Consider the following 18,225-nt stretch of genomic DNA (forward strand, 5'->3'; position numbering starts at 1 on the left):
GCTAACTGGTCTGTAATTAACTGGTTATCCTCTTTCCCACTTGTTAAAAAGTAGAGTGACATGCCCAACCCGTTGGGTTATTTTAGATGAGGAGGGGTTATATCCAGAGTTTAGATTAGAGTGGTGCTGGAAAAGCACAGTGGGTCAGGCCAAGGGGTTATATCCAGTCAGTCTTGTTCCAAGCCAGGCTGGAATATTAAAATGAAAGAGCAAGCTGCAGATGCTAGAAGTCTAAAATAAAAACAGAAATTGCTCGAGAAACTCAGTGGGTCTGGCATAATCAGAATCCGAACCAGGAGCAGGAGTAGGCCACTTGGCCCATCGAGCCTGCTCTCCCATTCAATTAGATCATGGCTGATCTTTTCATGGACTAAGCTCCACTAACCCGCTCTCTCACCAAATACCTTAATTCCTTTATTGTTCAAAAATCTATCTCTGCCTTAAAAACATCCAACAAAGTAATCTCAGCTACTTCACTGAGCAGGGAATTCCACAGATTCACAACTCTCTGGGTGAAGAGGTTCCTCCTCAGCTCAGTCCTAAACCTACTCCCCGTTATTTTGAGGCTATGCCCCCAGTTCTAGTTTCCCCTGCCAGTGGAAACAACCTCCTTGCTTCTGTCTTATCTATTCCCTTCCTAATTTCTTATTTTTCAATAAGATCCCACCACACTGTTCTAAATTCTAGAACGTATAGTCTCAGTCTACTTAATGTCTCTTCATAACCTCCCAACTCCAGAATCAACCTCGTGAACCCCCTCTGTACCCCCTCCACTGCCAGTACATCCTTTCTCAAGTAAGGAGACCAAAACTGCACACAGTACTCCAGGGGTGGCCTCACTGCAGTATAACCCCCCTGTTTTATAAACTCAATCCCTCTAGCAATGAAAGACAATATTCCATTTGCCTTCTTAATTACCTGCAAACCAATTTTTTGTGATTCATGTACAACGACACCTCGGTCCCTCTGAACAGAAGCTTGCTGCAATATTTCACCATCGAAGCATATAGTGGTAAAAGGTTTTGCTTTAGAAAATTAAAAACCACACAACAGGTTACAGACCAACAGGTTTCTTCGGAAGCACTAGCTTTTGAAGCGCTGCTCCTTCAGGCAGCTGTGTGATCAGGTTGCTACCTGATGAAGGAGCAGCGCTCTGAAAGCTAGTGCTTCCGAAGAAACCTGTTGGACTGTAACCTGGTGTTGTGTGATTTTTAACTTTGTCCACCCCAGTCCAACACCAGCATCTCCAGTTCATTAGTTTAGAAAGGCCTGTATCAGCACATTCTGGGTGGACCAAAGGGCCTATTGCTGAGCTGCACTGTTCTCTATTCTCTTCCCAAGTCACTGTTGATCCAGTTTTAGTAGGATTTATAGCAAAACAAGCACTATATCCAGTCATAAGAGTTCAAAGGAACCCTTTTTTTGAAGCAAAACACATGTCCACAGTGAACTTTCAATTGTGTCTTTTAAATAATCCTTTTCAGGTATGTCCACAAAATCTTTGAAGAAAATTTAATTTCAAAGCATCTTTAACTGTTTCTTATTAATTCGCCGAAAGGACGATTAGGCAAGATTTAGGATACATAGGATGGGAAAGGAAACTGTAGGGGATGGGCACAATTGAAATGTGGAGCTTATTCAAGGAACAGCTACTGCAGGTACTTAATAAGTATGTACCTGTCAGGCAGGGAGGAAGTGGTCTAGCGCAGGAGCCGTGGTTTACTAAAGAAATTGAATCTCTTGTCAAGAGGAAGAAGGCTTATGCTAGGATGAGATGTGAAAAGGCTTAGTTAGGGCGCTAGAGAGTTACAGGTTGGCCAGGAAAAACCTGAAGAGAGAGCTAAAACGAGCAAGGAGTGGACATGAGAAGTTATTGGCAGATAGGATCAAGGAAAATCCTAATGCTTTCTGTTGGTATACCAGGAATAAAAGAATGACTAGAGTAAGGTAAGGGCTAACCAAGGATAGTGGTGGGAAGTTGTGCATGGATTCAGAGGATATAGGGGAAGCGCTAAAGGAATATTTTTCATCGGTATTCATATTAGGAAAAGACAATGTTGTCGAAGAGAATACTGAGATACAGGCCACTAGACTAGACTGGATTGAGGTTCACAAGGAGGAGGTGTTAGCAATTCTGGAAAGTGTGAAAATAGGTAAATCCCCTGGGCTGATTGGGATTTATTCCAGGATTCTCTGGGAAGCTAGGGAGGAGATTGCAGAGCCTTTGGCTTTGATCTTTATGTCATCATTGTCTACAGAAATAGTGCCAGAAAACAGGAGGATAGCAAATTTGTCCCCCTGTTCAAAAAGGGGAGTAGAGACAACCCTGGTAATTATAGGGTAGTGAGCCTTCCTTCAGTTGTGGGTAAAGTGTTGGAAAGGGTTATAAGAGATAGGATTTATAATCATCTTGATAGGAATAAGTTGATTAGGGATAGTCAACACAGTTTTGTGAAGGGTAGGTCGTGCCTCACTAACCTTAATGAGTTCTTTGAGAAGGTGACCAAACAGGTGGATGAGGGTAAAACGGTCGATGTGGTGTATATGGATTTCAGTAAGGCATTTGATAAGGTTCCCCACGGTAGGCTATTGCACAAAATACAGAGGCATGGGATTGAGGGTGATTTAGTGGTTTGGATCAGAAATTGGCTAGCTGAAAGAAGACAGAGGGTGGTGGTTGATGGGAAATGTTCATCCTGGAGTTCAGTTACTAGCGACTGCAACGATCTGTTTGGGGGTCCACTGCTGTTCGTCATTTTTATAAATGACCTGGATGAAGGTGTAGAAGGGTGGGTTAGTAAATTTGCAGATGACACTAAGGTCGGTGGAGTTGTGAACAATGCTGAAGGATGTTGTAGGTTACAGAGGGATATAGATAAGCTGCAGAGCTGGACTGAGAGATGGCAAATGGAGTTAAATGCGGAAAAGTGTGAGGTGATTCACATGAATAAAGAGTACTGGGCTAATGGTAAACTTCTTGGTAGTGTAGATGAGCAGAAAGATCTCGATGTTCATGTACATAGATCCCTGAATGTTGCCACCCAGGTTGATAGGGTTGTTAAGAAGGCATACGGTGTGTTAGCTTTTATTGGTAAGCCCTGCCATGAGGTCATGCTACAGCTGTACAAAACTCTGGTGCGGCCGTACTTGGAGTATTGTGTACAGTTCAGGTCACTGCATTATAGGAAGGATGTGGAAGCTTTGGAAAGGGTGCAGAGGAGATTTACTGGGATGTTGCCTGGTCTGGAGGGAAGGTCTTACGAGGAAAGGCTGAGGGACTTAAGGCTGTTTTTATTAGAGAGAAGAAGGTTGAGAGGTGACTTAATAGAGACATATAAGATAATCAGAGGGTTAGATAGGGTGGACAGTGAGAGCCTTTTTCCTCGGATGGTGATGGCTATCATGATAGAACATAACTTTAAATTGAGGGGTGATAGATATAGGACAGATATCAGGGGTAGGTTCTTTACTTAGAGAGTAGCCGGGGTGTGGAATGCTTTGCCTGCAACGGTAGTAGATTCGACAACTTTAAGGGCGTTTAAATGATCATTGGTTGGGGGAAGGATGAGAATGGAATAGTGTAGGTTAGATGGGCTTCAGATTGGTTTCACAGGTTGGTGAAACATCGAGGGCCAAAGGGCCTGTACTGTGCTGGAATGTTCTATGGGTCATCAGTTGTTGCCCTTGAGAAGGTGGCGATGAGCTGTTGCCTTATACCACAATGGGTGGGCCTTACATCCAGGTGCACCCAGACGTCTCCCATCTCTTGTGTTTTGACAGATTTCGGGACCACTAACCTCTGAAACGGAGATTAAAAAATCCGAGAAAAAGCGAGCACAGAAAATGGCAAAGAAGCAAAGAGCGAAAGAACAGAAGGAACAGAAGAGGAGATTGGAGGAAGAGGAAATCGAGAAGAAGACATATGCAGCCATGAGTGAGAGAGAGAAGGTGTGAGGATGCTATCTGCCTGGGATTGGACGGGGACATGATGGTGTAGCATCACATTTTAAATTGTTTAATAATTTGTATCCATTTGGAGCTGGGGACAGAGGGTGGTGGTGAAGATTTGCTCTTCAAACTGGAGGTGTGTGTGACCAGTGGAGCGCCACAAGGATCGGTGCTGGGTACACGGCTTTTCGTCGTTTATGTAAATAATTTGGTTGTGAATACAGGAGGTATAATAAGTTTGCAGATGACACCAAAATTAATAGTGTAGTGGAGTGTGAAGAAAGTTACCTCAGAGTACCAAGGTATCTTGATCACATGAGCTAGTGGGTTGAGGAGTGTTAAATGTGATCAGATAGATGTTAGCTGCTGCATTTTGGAGATGCAAATCAGGGCAAGACTTATACACGTGATAGTAAGGTCCTAGGGAATGTTGTTGAACAGAGACCTTGGAGTGCAGGTTCATAGCTCCTTGAAAGTGGAGTCGCAGGTAGATAGGATAGTGAAGAATGTGTTTGGTATGCTGTCCTTTGTTAGTCAGTGCATTGAGTGTAGAAGTTGGGAGGTCATGTTGCGGCTGTACAGGACATTGGTTCAGCCACTTTTGAAATATTGCATTCAATTCTGGTCTCCCTGCTATAGGGAGGCTGTTGTGAAACTTGAAAGGGTTCAGAAAAGATTTACAAGGATGTTGCCAAGGTTGGAGGATCTGAGCTACAGGGAGAGGCTGAACAGGCTAGGACTGTTTTCCCTGGAGCGTCGGAGGCTGAGGGGTGACCTTATAGAGGTTTACAAAATCATGAGGGGCATGGATAGGATAAATAGACAAAGTCTTTTCCCTGGGGCCGGGGAGTCCAGAACTAGAGGGCATAGGTTTAGGGTGAGAGAGGAAGATTTAAAAGGGACCTAAGGGGCAAGGGCAACTTTTTCACACAGAGGGTGGTACGTGTATGGATTGAGCTGCCAGAGGATGTGGTGGAGGCTGGTACAATTACAACATTTAAAAGGCATCTGGATGGAGACATGAATTAGGAAGAGTTTAGAGGGGTATAGGCCAAATGCTGGCAAATGGGACTGGACTAATTTAGAATATCTGGTCGGCATGGACGTGTTGGGCCGAATGGTCTGTTTCCATGCTGTACATCTCTGAAATTGTAAGGATGTTGACAAATGGTACTTAACGTTCAAAATCAGTGGGCGCGATATTTCTGACAATCACCATGGGAGCTTATTGCTCCCATGGGCCTCATAAAGCCGGTCATGTGAGTGAAGGTCAAGGAGAGATTATTGTGGGGACTGTGTGACTCAGGATCCCACACTCTATTTTCCAGCGTGCACTGGCTGCTGAGAAACGCTTCGCCCAGCAGGTGGAAAACAACACAACGAATACTATCAGGTAATGGGAACCACACTACTCTCATGTTAAAGACAAGCAATGCACTGTCAGAGGGTCAGTGCTGAGGGAGCGCTGCACTGTCAGAGGGTCAGTGCTGAGGGAGCGCTGCACTGTCAGAGGGTCAGTGCTGAGGGAGCGCTGCACTGTCAGAGGGTCAGTGCTGAGGGAGCGCTGCACTGTCAGAGGGTCAGTGCTGAGGGAGCGCTGCACTGTCAGAGGGTCAGTGCTGAGGGAGCGCTGCACTGTCAGAGGGTCAGTGCTGAGGGAGCGCTGCACTGTCAAGAGGGTCAGTGCTGAGGGAGCGCTGCACTGTCAAGAGGGTCAGTGCTGAGGGAGCGCTGCACTGTCGGAGAGTCCGTGTTGAGGGAGTGTTACAATGCCAGAGTAACTCTCTGCGAGGTATCTATTATTATATATATAAACCACCCTGGACCCCTCAGTTCGATTCCGGTCTGTAACTCACTCCCAGGTATCTGTTATTCTAAACTGAAAATGTGTTGCTAGAAAAGCGCAGCAGGTCAGACAGCATCCAAGGAGCAGGAGAATCGACGTTTCGGGCATGAGCCCTTCTTGGATGCTGCCTGACCTGCTGCGCTTTTCCAGCAACACATTTTCAGCTCTGATCGCCAGCATCTGCAGTCCTCACTTTCTCCTTTGTTATTCTAAATGTAAACCAGCCCAAGCCCCTGAATTAGATTCCAGTCTGTGACTCACTGCTAGGTATCTTCTATTCTCCCCCTCCACCCTAATTCCGATGTATTGCAAGAGCCATTGATCAAAAGTGAGGGTTGATGCTTGTGAATTGCACTATTAGACCACAGAACATTACAGCACAATACAGGCTCTTCAGCCCTCAATGTTGCGCCGACCTGTGGAACCAATGTGAAGCCCATCTAACCTACACTATTCCATTCTCATCCATATGTCTATCCAATGATCATTTAAATGCCCTTAAAGTTGGCGAGTCTACTACTGTTGCAGGCAGGGTATTCTACACCCATACTAGTGTCTGAGTAAAGAAATTACCTCTGACACCTGTCCTATATCTATCATCCCTCAAAGTTATACCCCCTCGTCCTCGTGCCCCATCTGAGGAAAAAGACTCTCACTATCCAACCTACCTAATCCTCTGATTATCTTATATGTCTCAATTAAGTCACCTCTCAACCTTCTCTCTAATAAAAACAGCCTCAACTCCCTCAGCCTTTCCTCGTAAGACCTTCCCTCCTCCATACCAGGCAATATCCGAGTAAATCTGTTGTTCTTGTGATATACTGAGTTTGTTCTCCTTCATGCTTATGACTGCATTGTTGTCTTTTCATCTGCATAGTCGCTGCTGGCTTTGTGGAGAATCTCTGCTGGGCAGAGTTCCCTTTGAATATCTCGAATACAAGTTCTGCACCACCCACTGCCTACAGAAGCACAGGAAGCAGCAGCGAGTGTGAGAATATTACTGGGAACTGATTACTGCATAGAGACATTGCTACCGTGTATGATGGAGCATTGATATGTAACTTATAGACTACCGAAGTGCCCTACCAAAGCAGGAGGCTACAGGAAGCACAGTGCGGGGAATGGGGCTTTCTCCTTCCAGATTCTGTTTCTCACTGACCAGGGGAGTGAAACTTTGTTCTGTCGGGCTGTCACATCAACCATGATCTTTGCCAAGGTGTTCTGCATAGGTTGTTCTGTCAATCCCATTGCATAGAATGGGCAAGGCCGTGGCCAGTTTTAATGGATCTTCAGTCACTGTTCCCATGGGCAGTGCCGATCTCAGTCACTGGAATGGACAAAGAGCAGATTTCATCCAGTGCAATGATCACCCTCCCTAATCCAGGGAACAGTTTGACTCCTGTCACAGTGTCTGTCACAGCTTCATCCAAGCTACAGTTTCTCAGTGACAACACCAGCACCAAGTGCTTTGACAGTGAGAGCTGAGAAAGGAAGTGTTTTCGAATGAGGTTTCCTCTTCCTCGGAAAGTGGCCTCCTTGAGTCTCATCAGGAGTCTCTGTGTGTCTGTATGCTGAATGATGGGTTTTTACATGGAGTCTGTGGTAATTCTCCATTCAATAAAGGTCTTGTTATGGGGATCAGTGTGATGCTTCTGTTCTGAGATATACTAATAAACATTTCTCCAGTCTGTTTCACAAGCCAAGGAGCACAGTTACAGTCAGCTCCCTGATCCGATCTGTGTAGAAGCAATCCCCAGTTTGTGAACCAGTTCCATTCTTGAGTCTGTTTCCAAGTTGATTTGTATGCAAGTCAGGACACAATGCAGGATAATATGAAACAATCGTTTGTTAAGCACAGGAAAGGTTTGTATGTTGGATCTAAAATTATATCCCTGTAAGTAGGACATTCATAAATTGGAGATCCCCCGTGCTATCAAAACATGTCTGTGGAATACTCCTTTAAACCCACTGGTGAGCTAGAATCAGCGTACACTTTGTGTTCACTGTGGATTAGAAATTATCTGCAGCTGGTGTTGTTGTATGGACTGATCTCAACATGCTCCTCTCCCCCTTTAAACAAAGCTGTTCCCTTGTGCCTTTACAGACCTGTTAATTTATGCACTCATTTGATGCAAGTATTCCTGGCTCAGCCAGCATTCGTTTCTACACCTTTGAGAAGGTGGGGGTGAGCTGCCTTCTTGAACAGCTGCAGTCCATGTGCTGTGGGTAGTCCCACAATGCCCTTAGGGAGGGAATTCCAAGATTCTGACCCAGTGATATGAAGGAACGGCAATATATTTCCAAGTCAGGATGGAGTGGCTTGGAGGTGAATTTGCAGGGGGTGGTGTTCCCATTTATCTGCTGCCCTTGTCCTTCTGGATGGAAGTAGACATGGGTTTGGGAAGTCTAAGGATCTTTGGTGAATTTCTGCAGTGCATCTTGTAGATGGTACACACTGCTGCTACTGAGTGTGGATGGGGGAGGGAGTGGATATTTGTGTGTGGTGCCAATCAAGTGGCTTTGTCCTGGATGGTGTCAAGCTTCTTGAGTGTTATTGGAGCTGCCCCCATCCGAGGCAAATGACTTCTGCCTTGTAGATGGTGGATAGACTGCGGAGTCAGGAGGTGAGTTTTCCTAGCAGTATTCCCAGCCTCTGCTCTTGTATCCACTGTGTTCATATGGCAAGTGCAGTTGTGTTTCTGGTCAATAATAATCCCCAGGATGTCAGGAATAAAAGAATGACTAGGGTAGGAATAGGTCCAGTCAAGGATAGTCATGGGAAGTTGTGTGTGGAGGCTGAGGAGATTGGGGAGACACTGAATGAATACTTTTCGTCAGTATTCACTCAGGAACAGGGCATTGTTGCCGATGTGAATACTGAGTCACAATTAATTAGAATGGACGGCTTTGAGGTATGTAGGGAAGAGGTGTTGGAAATTCTGGAAAGGGTGAAAATAGATAAGTCCCCTGGGCCTGATGGCATTTATCCTAGGATTCTCTGGGAAGCAAGGGAGGAGATTGCAGAGCCATTGGCCTTGATTTTTATGTCCTCATTGTCTACAGGAATAGTGCCAGAAGACTGGAGGATAGCAAATGTGGTTCCCTTGTTCAAGAAGGGGAGTAGGGATAGTCCTAGTAACTATAGGCCAGTGAGTCTCACTTCTGTTGTGGGCAAAATCTTAGAGAGAATTGTAAGGGATAGGATTTATGAACATCTGGATAGGAATAATGTGATCAAGGATAGTCAGCATGGTTTTGTGAAGGGCAGGTCGTGCCTCACAAACCTTATTGAATTCTTTGAGAAGGTGACTAAGGAGGTGGACGAGGGTAAAGCGGTAGATGTGGTGTATATGGATTTTAGTAAGGCGTTTGATAAGGTTTCCCATGGTAGGCTACTGCAAAAAATACGGAGGTATGGCATTGAGGGTGAGTTGGAGATTTGGATTAGAAATTGGCTGGCTGGAAGAAGACAGAGGGTAGTAGTTGATGGTAAAGGTTCATCTTGGAGTGCAGTTACTAGCGGTGTTCTGCAAGGATCTGTTTTGGGACCATTGCTGTTTGTCATTTTTATAAATGACCTGGAGGAAGGGCTAGAAGGTTTGGTGAGCAAGTTTGCGGATGATACGAAAGTTGGTGGAGTTGTTGACCGTGAGGAAGGATGTGTCAGGTTACAGCGGGATATAGATAAGCTGCAGAGCTGGGCAGAAAGGTGACAAATGGAGTTCAATGTGGATAAGTGTGAAGTGATTCACTTTGGTATGAGTAACAAAAAGATGGGGTACTGGGCTAATGGTCGGATACTTGGTAGTGTGGAAGAGCAGAGGGATCTTGGTGTCCATGTACACAGATCTCTGAAAGTTGCCACCCAGGTAAATAGTGCGGTGAAGGCATATGGCGTACTGGCTTTTATTGGTAGAGGAATTGAGTTCCGGAGTCCTGAGGTCATGTTGCAGTTGTATAAGACTCTGGTGCAGCTGCATCTGGAATATTGTGTGCAGTTTTGGTCGCCATACTATAGGAAGGATGTGGAGGCATTGGAACGGGTGCAGAGGAGGTTTACCAGGATGTTGCCTGGTATGGTAGGAAGATCGTATGAGGAAAGGCTGAGGCACTTGGGGCTGTTCTCATTGGAGAAAAGAAGGTTTAGGGGTGACTTGATAGAGGTGTACAAGATGATTAGGGTTTTAGATAGGGTTGACCATGAGAACCTTTTTCCACGTATGGAGTCAGCCTGTACTGCGCTGTATTTTTCTCTGTTTTATGTTCTATGATGTTGATAGTAGGGGATTTCAGTGATGGTCACACTGCTGAATGTCAAGGGGCAGTGGTCAGATTGTCTCTCATTGGTCTCGGTCATTGCCTAACCCAAATGTTATTTGCCAATTGTCAGCCCAATTGGTTCCACTTTTGACCCTGATCTCTTCTCTCCCACTTTGCTCCTTTCCTACTAAGGTGCTGAAGTACAGGAGCATTTGCAGTTTCTCATTTGGCTCATCTCTCATTCCTGTCCTTCATGTACCAGAAATATAGATAAAACTGGTTATGGGCCAATAGCAAAAGTAACAGAGTCACCTAAGAAGCTGTCCTGCACACACGGACACAATTCCAGCAGGTATTTGCCCTGTGCTCTGTTTTGTTGCGGCTGGCTGGATGGAAAGGATTTCATGGGCACAAACATGAAGAGGATGGAGAGTTCTCTCTGGTGTCTTGGCCAATACTTATCAGCTGTTTCAGTGCCTGATGAATGTGTGTGTGTGTGTGTGTGTTTATATTGCTGTTTCTACCTTTACAGCACTGACTGCAGTAGCTGTAAATTACGTTGGGACATTTGGAGGTTCTAAACAATGATGTACAAATCCAATTTTATTACAATAATGTTGCCTCCATAATGCTGGTTATTTACTGAAGCTCGTACAATACAAAGGAAATCACATGATGCAGTCTTTGTGATTGGTTTGCAATGATCTTAATACTTCTCCTGAGAGGAGGCAGTCCTGGGAACTCCCAGTGATAAACCAGGATCCCCTCAACATCAGCCACCTCCCCCCAGTCTCACTGTCCAACCGGTCTCTTGGCCAAGACAATGGGACTCTGGTACAATCCAAGGTCTGTCCTGATCGATGGTCATCTTAGTTGTGGTGACATTGTTGCTCCATCTCACTGCCCTGTGACGCCTGCATGCCTGTTGCATCCCAGAGAGAGCTGTGACCAGCTGGCTACACTTGAACCCTTCACAGAGTGCAGAATGGAGTTGGCACCTTCATTTTATACCCCTTTGGACTCAAGACCATCCCTTCTCGTTGCTGTATGCTGCTCCAAGCGTTAGTTTAATTAATTGATTATTTTAATGGCTCCTGTGTCTTTGTTTAAATGAGTGTGTATATAGCACCTGTAAATAATGGCAGCAGGACACCGATCCACTGTTGCCTTAATGAAACAGATTGGGAGCCTGCAGCAGTATGACATAAATAGCAATATATTGCTCCTCTCTCCTAGCCCTTTGAGGTCAAGATTGCATGATCCTGAAATACAACTGAAGGTTTGGCAGGACCTCTCTCCAATTCCAGCACTGTTACCTTGTTCAGGGAGTTTACATTCAGAATGTTCTTGGGCACATACAGAGTCTCTTGGGGTCCTCTCTCTGGCCAGTAACGCCCCACATTAAAACCATTGATCCAGATCTGACCCTGAAAGATGATCAGAGAGTTAGCAGATACACATACCATCACCCCCTCTCACTCATTACCCTCATCCATCCACCTTCTGGATCATGCCAACATCCCATAAACACGTCTGCAATCACTGCGGGTGCAGGAAAAGGGGCAGGGTCTTTTCTCCTCACCTTTGCCCAGCCTTGCAGCCTGACATAAGTGTCATGAGCCTTTGCTGACTGAAAGGTCCCGTAATAGAAAGCAGGGCCCTGATCCACCGAGTTCACATCTTCCTGTTGTCCAGAATGTGGCCAGCCATTCTTAATGATATCATCTATCGCCAAGGGGAACATAGACCAGTCGGTGAGGATAGTGGAAGCAAGTGTAACGTTTCTTACGAGGCCCTGTGTAGGAAAAGAGAGGGGATGAGTTCAACCTAGACTTCTCAAAATGATAGTGTCTCAGTGCAGCTTCCACCGACTACAGGAGTTATTTCCTGTCTGGTACAATACCAAGAGCAAGAAGAGACTATTTTCAGCACAAGCACAGTTGTCCACTCCCGTCCAGCATGGGACTGAACTCCACACGAGGGCCGGTGACATGTTTTGAGTAGGGTTCTGTCTTTGTATAAAGACGATGGAGATGAGGAATCCCCCAGGACTCCCACTCACTGAACCATAGCTCCCTTTTCCTGTGACCCTTACTCAGAAACAATGAAATCAAAGCAAAAAACATTGGATTCTGGAGGTATGAAATAAAAACCAGTACTGGAGAAATTCTGCAGGGTGTGGCAGTGTCTGTGCAAGAGAAATAGAGTCAACGTTTCAAATCCAATGTGACTCTGCTGAGCAATTTATTTTTATTTCAGAAACAGTAGACTTGCTGTGATCGCCCCTGTTATTGGAATTCAGGTCCCATTCAGACACTAATGGGGAATGAGTGGTCCAGGAAGAGTCAGCCTGTTTTTTTAAGGGGAAGGAGTTGATAAACCAACAAGCCTTCAAAACATATCCTGTCCTTCACCCCTCTATGGTCTGATGGTGTGTACATGGAGACCAAACCTGCCTTCATCATCTCCAGATCAGAGTAGCCCCCACCCCCACCACCCCACTCCACCCCAGAGAACCAGAGTCACTGGGTCAAAATCCTGGAACTCCTTAAAGATACTTTTGGGGGGGAGGTGGGGGTCTCCTCACCAGACAGGCTGCAGCGATTCAAGATGGCAGCTCACTGTCACCTTTTGGAGGGTAACTAAGGACAGGCAACAAATGTTGGACCAGCCACCAACACCCCCATCCTATGACTGAATTTTAAAAAAACACTTTTACCTTGAGGTCCAGCAGACAGCTTCCAAAGTTGATGCGGCCCATGTTCTCTACCACAATGTCCAGTAAGTCACCTTTACTGCCAGTGATGTTTAATACATGGACATTGTCACGCTCTAACACACCCTGATATATCTGCAATATAGACAGGGAACATCTCTCACCCACTGATCACTGCTAATAACCAAGTGCACTCAAGCCTTAAAGTGTCAGTCAAATAGTCATCGTTCACTCACCCCATTAACCAGGACATACCCTCGATCATGCATTCCATTCAACTCTGGTTTCAAGGGAAGGGCTTTCTCAACAGAGTGAGGCAGTTGTGTACGATACAGCATAAACCCGTAATACTGAAACATAAAAACAGGAATGCAGGGAGTCAGAGACATCAGCAATCCTCACTCTCTTCCTCTTTACCAGGTCAGTCATGTCTGTCTCTGTTATCAATCCCATTGCCCTAGTCCACTCTAGTTTTATGTTGTCTCTATCTGTTGCACATCTCATCTTACCACATCTAGATCTACCTGGTTAGAGCATCTGATGATCCAGTAGAACCAGCAGGTAATCTCCAAACGCCTTCCAGTCACAAAAAACACCCATTGTCTATTACTCTTTGCTTTCTGTCTCAGAGCCAATCTTGGAACCCAGCACTTCCATTTCTGCCATGTGGGACCTCATTCAAAGTCCTACAAAATCCATCAGGAATACCATGAACATGCAGCCAATAAACACAAATTACATCAATTCAGACAGAAACACCTCTTTAACACCTCAGGGCAGCACGGTGGCTCAGTGGTTAGGGACCTGAGTTTGATTCAAGCTTCGGGCAACTGTGTGGAGTTTTCACATTCTCCCCATGTGTGTGTGGGTTTCCTCCGGATGCTCTGGTTTCCTCCCACAGCCCAAATATGTGCAGGTTACGTGAACTGGCCATGCTAAATTGTCCTTAGTGTTCAGGGATGTGTAGGTTAGGGCCATTAGTCAGGGGTAAATATAGAGCAGTAGGGGAATGGTTCTGGTGGGTTACTGTTCGGAGGGTTGGTGTGGACTTGTTGGGCCAAAGGGCCTGTCTCCACACTGTAGGGATTATATTCAATATCATTCTATAAATTGCTGAATTCACGAAGGTTTCTTCGGTGGCTCCTTCCAAACCTGGATCCACTAATGTCTAGAAGGACCAAGGGCAACAAATTTCTAGGAACACCACCACCTGCAGGATCAACTCTCAATCACACTCCAAGGACTTGCAACAGTTCAGGAAGGCAGCTCACTGACACCTTCTCAAAAGCAATTTGCGATTGGCTCTAAGTGTTTGCCCATGAATGGCCTGAAATGTGTCAATTCTATCACCGTTAAGTGTAGGCTGCATGAACTCCACAGATGGTATGTGTCAGGAGGACTCATGGGTAACGCCACTGGAAATCAAGCTCTGCCATTTCTGATATCATCACAAAAGATCTTAAAATAAGAATACAAAACTCCCCAATTTACTTGACCTCCTGATGCAGGTTGACAGAAAGCAAGAACCACGGTTACTAAATTTCTTCTGCACCCTTTCCAGTTTAATAACATCCTTCCTATAGCAAGGTGACCAAAACTGAACACAATACTCCAAGTCCAGCCTCACTAACATGCTATACAACTGCAACATAACTTCCCAACTTCTATACTCAATGACCTGATGAAGGCCAGTGTGCCAAAAGCCTTCTTCATTCTCCTGTCTACCTGTGACTCCACTTTCAGAGAACCATGCACCTAACTCCAAGGTCCCTCTGTTCCACTACACTCCTTAAGGTCCTACCATTCACCATGAAACTCCTGCCTTGATTTGACTTTCCAAAATGGAAGATCTTACCCTTATCTATATTAAACTCCATTTGCCTTTTCTTGCCCCCCCCCCCCCCCAGCTGATCAAGGTCCTGCTGCAATTTCTGAGAACCTTCCTCACTGTCCACGATACCGACTACTTTCGTGTCATCAGCAAACGTACTAATCATGCCTTGTACATTCTCATCCAAATCATTGATATAGATAACAAATAGCAACGACGCAGCATCGATCTCTGAGCACACCACTAGTCACAGGCCTCCAGTCCAATAAGCATCCTTCCACTATTACCCTCTGCTTCCTACCATCAAGCCAATTGTGTATCTAATTTGCCAGCTCGCCCTGGATTCCACGCGATGTAACCTTCCAGAGCAGCCTATCATGTGGAACCTTATCGAAGGCCTTACTGAAATCCATACCGCCCTCCTCTCATCAACCTTCCTGGTCACTTCATCAAAGAACTCTAACAAATTTGTGAGGCATGATCTCCTCCTCACAAAACCATGCTGTTTTCTTCAGGTTTAAAATAGGTTTTGACTGCAGAGAACAGTGGGACAGCTCCTATGCAGATGGACATTAAACACTTCTCCCAATCTCATTCCTAGCCCCAAGCTCTTCAATTACTGAAGAACCAAAGTTGTTGACAGGCAAAAGGCATCAATAACTGGTCACTAGTCCAGAGACAAATCGCTTCTTGTAGCAGAACGCCTCAACTCCAGTGCACCTGTGACCATTTCACTTACTGTTTGTTCAAACACTTGTTTACATGATCCTTACCATAAGTTGTAGGTTAATACTCAAAACTTGGAGCAATCCTTTAAAACAATGGCTTTAAAACCATTCTCTCTTGTTTCAGCCCACACTCTTTACATACCTCCATCGTTAAAAGAAGAGTAATATCATTTACTATGTGTATTGCAATACAACACATGATCCATAAAGATCAAAACATAAGATGTACACTCCTTTCTTGTTTTTCCTCTCGAATTGTACCTTTACACAGTCTTAGCATTTCTGAAACCTAAAACTTATTCCAACATTTTACATTTGAGATAATGACTCTGCAATTACGTTATCTTTCTCAGCAATGTGAATAATCTTTATATCAAATGGTTGCAACACAGACTCCATCTAAATATTCTTGCATTCCAAGTTTTAAACATTTCAGTGACGGTAGTGTTTCATTGTTTTATGTCTGTCTGAACTGTTGAAGAGCCAACAACAATCCCAAAGTCTCTTTTCCCCCTTAGTAAAGTATTTCTTCTGACACTGGATTAGTTCCTTCAGTTTATTTTTAAGAAACACCCCATTGGCTTCTGTATTCCTGATTCCTCACCCAGTAACAAGACAACTGCCACCCCCCGGTTGCTAGAATCAATTCCTATTTTGAAAGGTCTGGAAAACCCAGGGATGACTACACTGGTTAATTCATTCAGATTGTCTTCAGTTTCTCAAAGGCTGCCTGGTAACCTGCTGACCGCACCACCTTTACTTTTTTTTTTAACACATTCGTTAAAGATACCATTGAAAATGCCCACAAACAGCCTGTAAAAACAACACATTCCTAAATATGTCATGATTTCTCATTTAGACTAAGCAACAGAGTATTCTACTAGAGCCTCTGCTCTGGCTGCCTTGGTATCACCTGTCCTTGTCCTACACTATGTCCCAAGTTAGTTATCTAGCTTTTGCAAATTCACATTCAGCTGAATTTGTCACTGAGCCAGACAACCCCTACAAATGCTTAAACAGATCAATTACTGGTCTCACATGTACCTTCCATATGCTACTAATACACCACAGCACCAATCAAATACACTATGCATTTACGAAACCCAGCCAGGACTTGGTTTGTAAGCCTCTAGAATGTAGCAAAGGCATTCTTTAAGCCAAATGACATCAGCTGAGATTGGTATAACCCATTTGGTGTAACAAAGTAGATATTTCTCTCACCCTGATGTTAGACACTTGCCAGTTCCCTTTCAATAGTTAATCTTAGAAAGGAATGGGCCACTGCCAACTCTGCCAATGCAGTCTTCCAACCATGGAACTGGTTATCAACCGGCTTTCATGACCACATTCACCTTTCTATAATCCATAAAGAGTCAAGGTGATCCATCCAGTTAAGGACACGATTGGTGAACTCTAGCTGCTCTGATGAGGTTCAATCAAGTGTGTTTCCTGATTCTCTGTTTCTACATTTTTTTCATGTTCTTTCATGGGACGTGGGGGTCGCTGTCTGGGCCCAGCATTTACTGCCCGTCCCTAGTTGCCCCTTGAGAAGGTGGGGGTGAGCTGCCTTCTTGACCCGCTGCAGTCCATGTGCTGTGGGTAAACCCACAATGCCCTTAGGGAGGGAATTCCAGGATTCTGACCCAGCGACACTGAAGGAACGATGATATATTTCCAAGTCAGGATGGTGAGGGACTTGGAGGGGAACTTGAATGTATACCTGCTGCCCTTGTCCTTGGGCATGGATTTGGAAGGTACTAAGAACTGGTTAATTTCTGCAGAGTAATATCTTGTAGATAATACACACTGCTGTTACTGAACGTGGGTGATGGAGGGAGTGGATATTTGTGGATGTGGTACCAATCAAGCAGCTGCTTTGTCCTGGAAGGCATCGAGCTTCTTGAGTGTTGTTGGAGCTGCCCCCATCCAGGCAAGTGGGGAGTATTCCATCACACTCCTGACTTGTGCCTTGTAGATGATGGACAGGCTTTGAGGACTCAGGAGCAGAATTGCTGCAGTATTCCTAAGTCTCTGACCTGCTCTTGTAGCTACAGTATTTCAATGCAGAGTCTAGTTCAGTTTCTGGTGAATGGTAACCCTGAGGATATTGATAGTGGGGGTTCAATGATGGTAATACCATTGAATGTCATGGGATTGGTGATGGTCACAGCCTGGCACTTGGTGTGACATGAATGTTACTTGCCACTTGTCAGCCCTAAGCCTGGATATTGTCCAGATCTTGTTGCATTTGAACATGGACTGCTTCAGTATCTGAGGAGTGGGGAATGGTGCTGAACACTGTGCAATCATCGGGGACCATCCCCACTTCTGACCTTCTGATGGAGGGAAGGTCAATGATGAAGCAGCTGAAGGTGGTTGGGTCTAGGACACTCCCCTGAGGGACTCCTGCAGAGATGTCCTGGAGCTGAGATGACTGACCCTCCAACAACCACAACCATCTTCCTACGTGTCAGGTCTGACTCTAAACATTGGAGACTTTGCCCCCTGATACCCATTGATTCCAGTTTTTCTGGGGCTCTTTGATGCCACACTCGATCAAATGCAGCCTTGATGTCAAGGACTGTCCTTCTCCCCTCCCCTCTGGAATTCAGCTCTTTTGTCCACAGTCATAGAGTCATACAGCACAGAAACATGTGTGTGGCTTCAGTCCAAGTACACCATGACAAACAGAATCCCAAACTAAACTAGTCCAACCTGCCTGCTCCACAGATGTTGCCAGATCTACTGAAATTTTCTAGCAATTTTTATTTGTGTTTCTGATTTCCAGCATCCTTCCAAACCACCAAGGCTGTGATGAGGTCAGGAGCTGGGTGACCCTGGGGGAACCCAAACTGGGCGTCACTGAGCAGGTTATTGCTGAGTAGGTGCTGCTTGA

The 18,225-nt window shown here is 45.1% G+C and overlaps 2 protein-coding genes across 3 annotated transcripts in view; one reads left to right on the forward strand and one right to left on the reverse strand.

Annotated features, from left to right (window-relative positions):
* The window catches only part of ankzf1 (ankyrin repeat and zinc finger peptidyl tRNA hydrolase 1), a 62,182-nt gene extending 54,752 nt beyond the window's left edge, over positions 1–7,430 (forward strand). Inside the window, exons 12-14 of the mRNA XM_072580065.1 lie at positions 3,781–3,948; positions 5,277–5,341; positions 6,672–7,430. Coding sequence (XP_072436166.1) covers positions 3,781–3,948; positions 5,277–5,341; positions 6,672–6,786 — 348 coding nt within the window. The 3' untranslated portion in view covers positions 6,787–7,430. The remainder of the gene's footprint in view (positions 1–3,780; positions 3,949–5,276; positions 5,342–6,671) is intronic.
* A 3,209-nt stretch (positions 7,431–10,639) lies between these two features.
* Positions 10,640–18,225, reverse strand: part of glb1l (galactosidase, beta 1-like) — a 91,065-nt gene continuing 83,479 nt past the window's right edge. For both annotated transcript variants that reach the window (XM_072580066.1, XM_072580067.1), the window contains 4 exons: positions 13,007–13,120; positions 12,774–12,905; positions 11,637–11,849; positions 10,640–11,481 (listed from right to left, as the gene is read on the reverse strand). In XM_072580066.1, coding sequence (XP_072436167.1) covers positions 11,287–11,481; positions 11,637–11,849; positions 12,774–12,905; positions 13,007–13,120 — 654 coding nt within the window. In that variant the 3' untranslated portion in view covers positions 10,640–11,286. The remainder of the gene's footprint in view (positions 11,482–11,636; positions 11,850–12,773; positions 12,906–13,006; positions 13,121–18,225) is intronic.

Source organism: Chiloscyllium punctatum, chromosome 10 (genome assembly GCF_047496795.1).
Source record: "Chiloscyllium punctatum isolate Juve2018m chromosome 10, sChiPun1.3, whole genome shotgun sequence".
Classification (NCBI taxonomy): domain Eukaryota; kingdom Metazoa; phylum Chordata; class Chondrichthyes; order Orectolobiformes; family Hemiscylliidae; genus Chiloscyllium; species Chiloscyllium punctatum.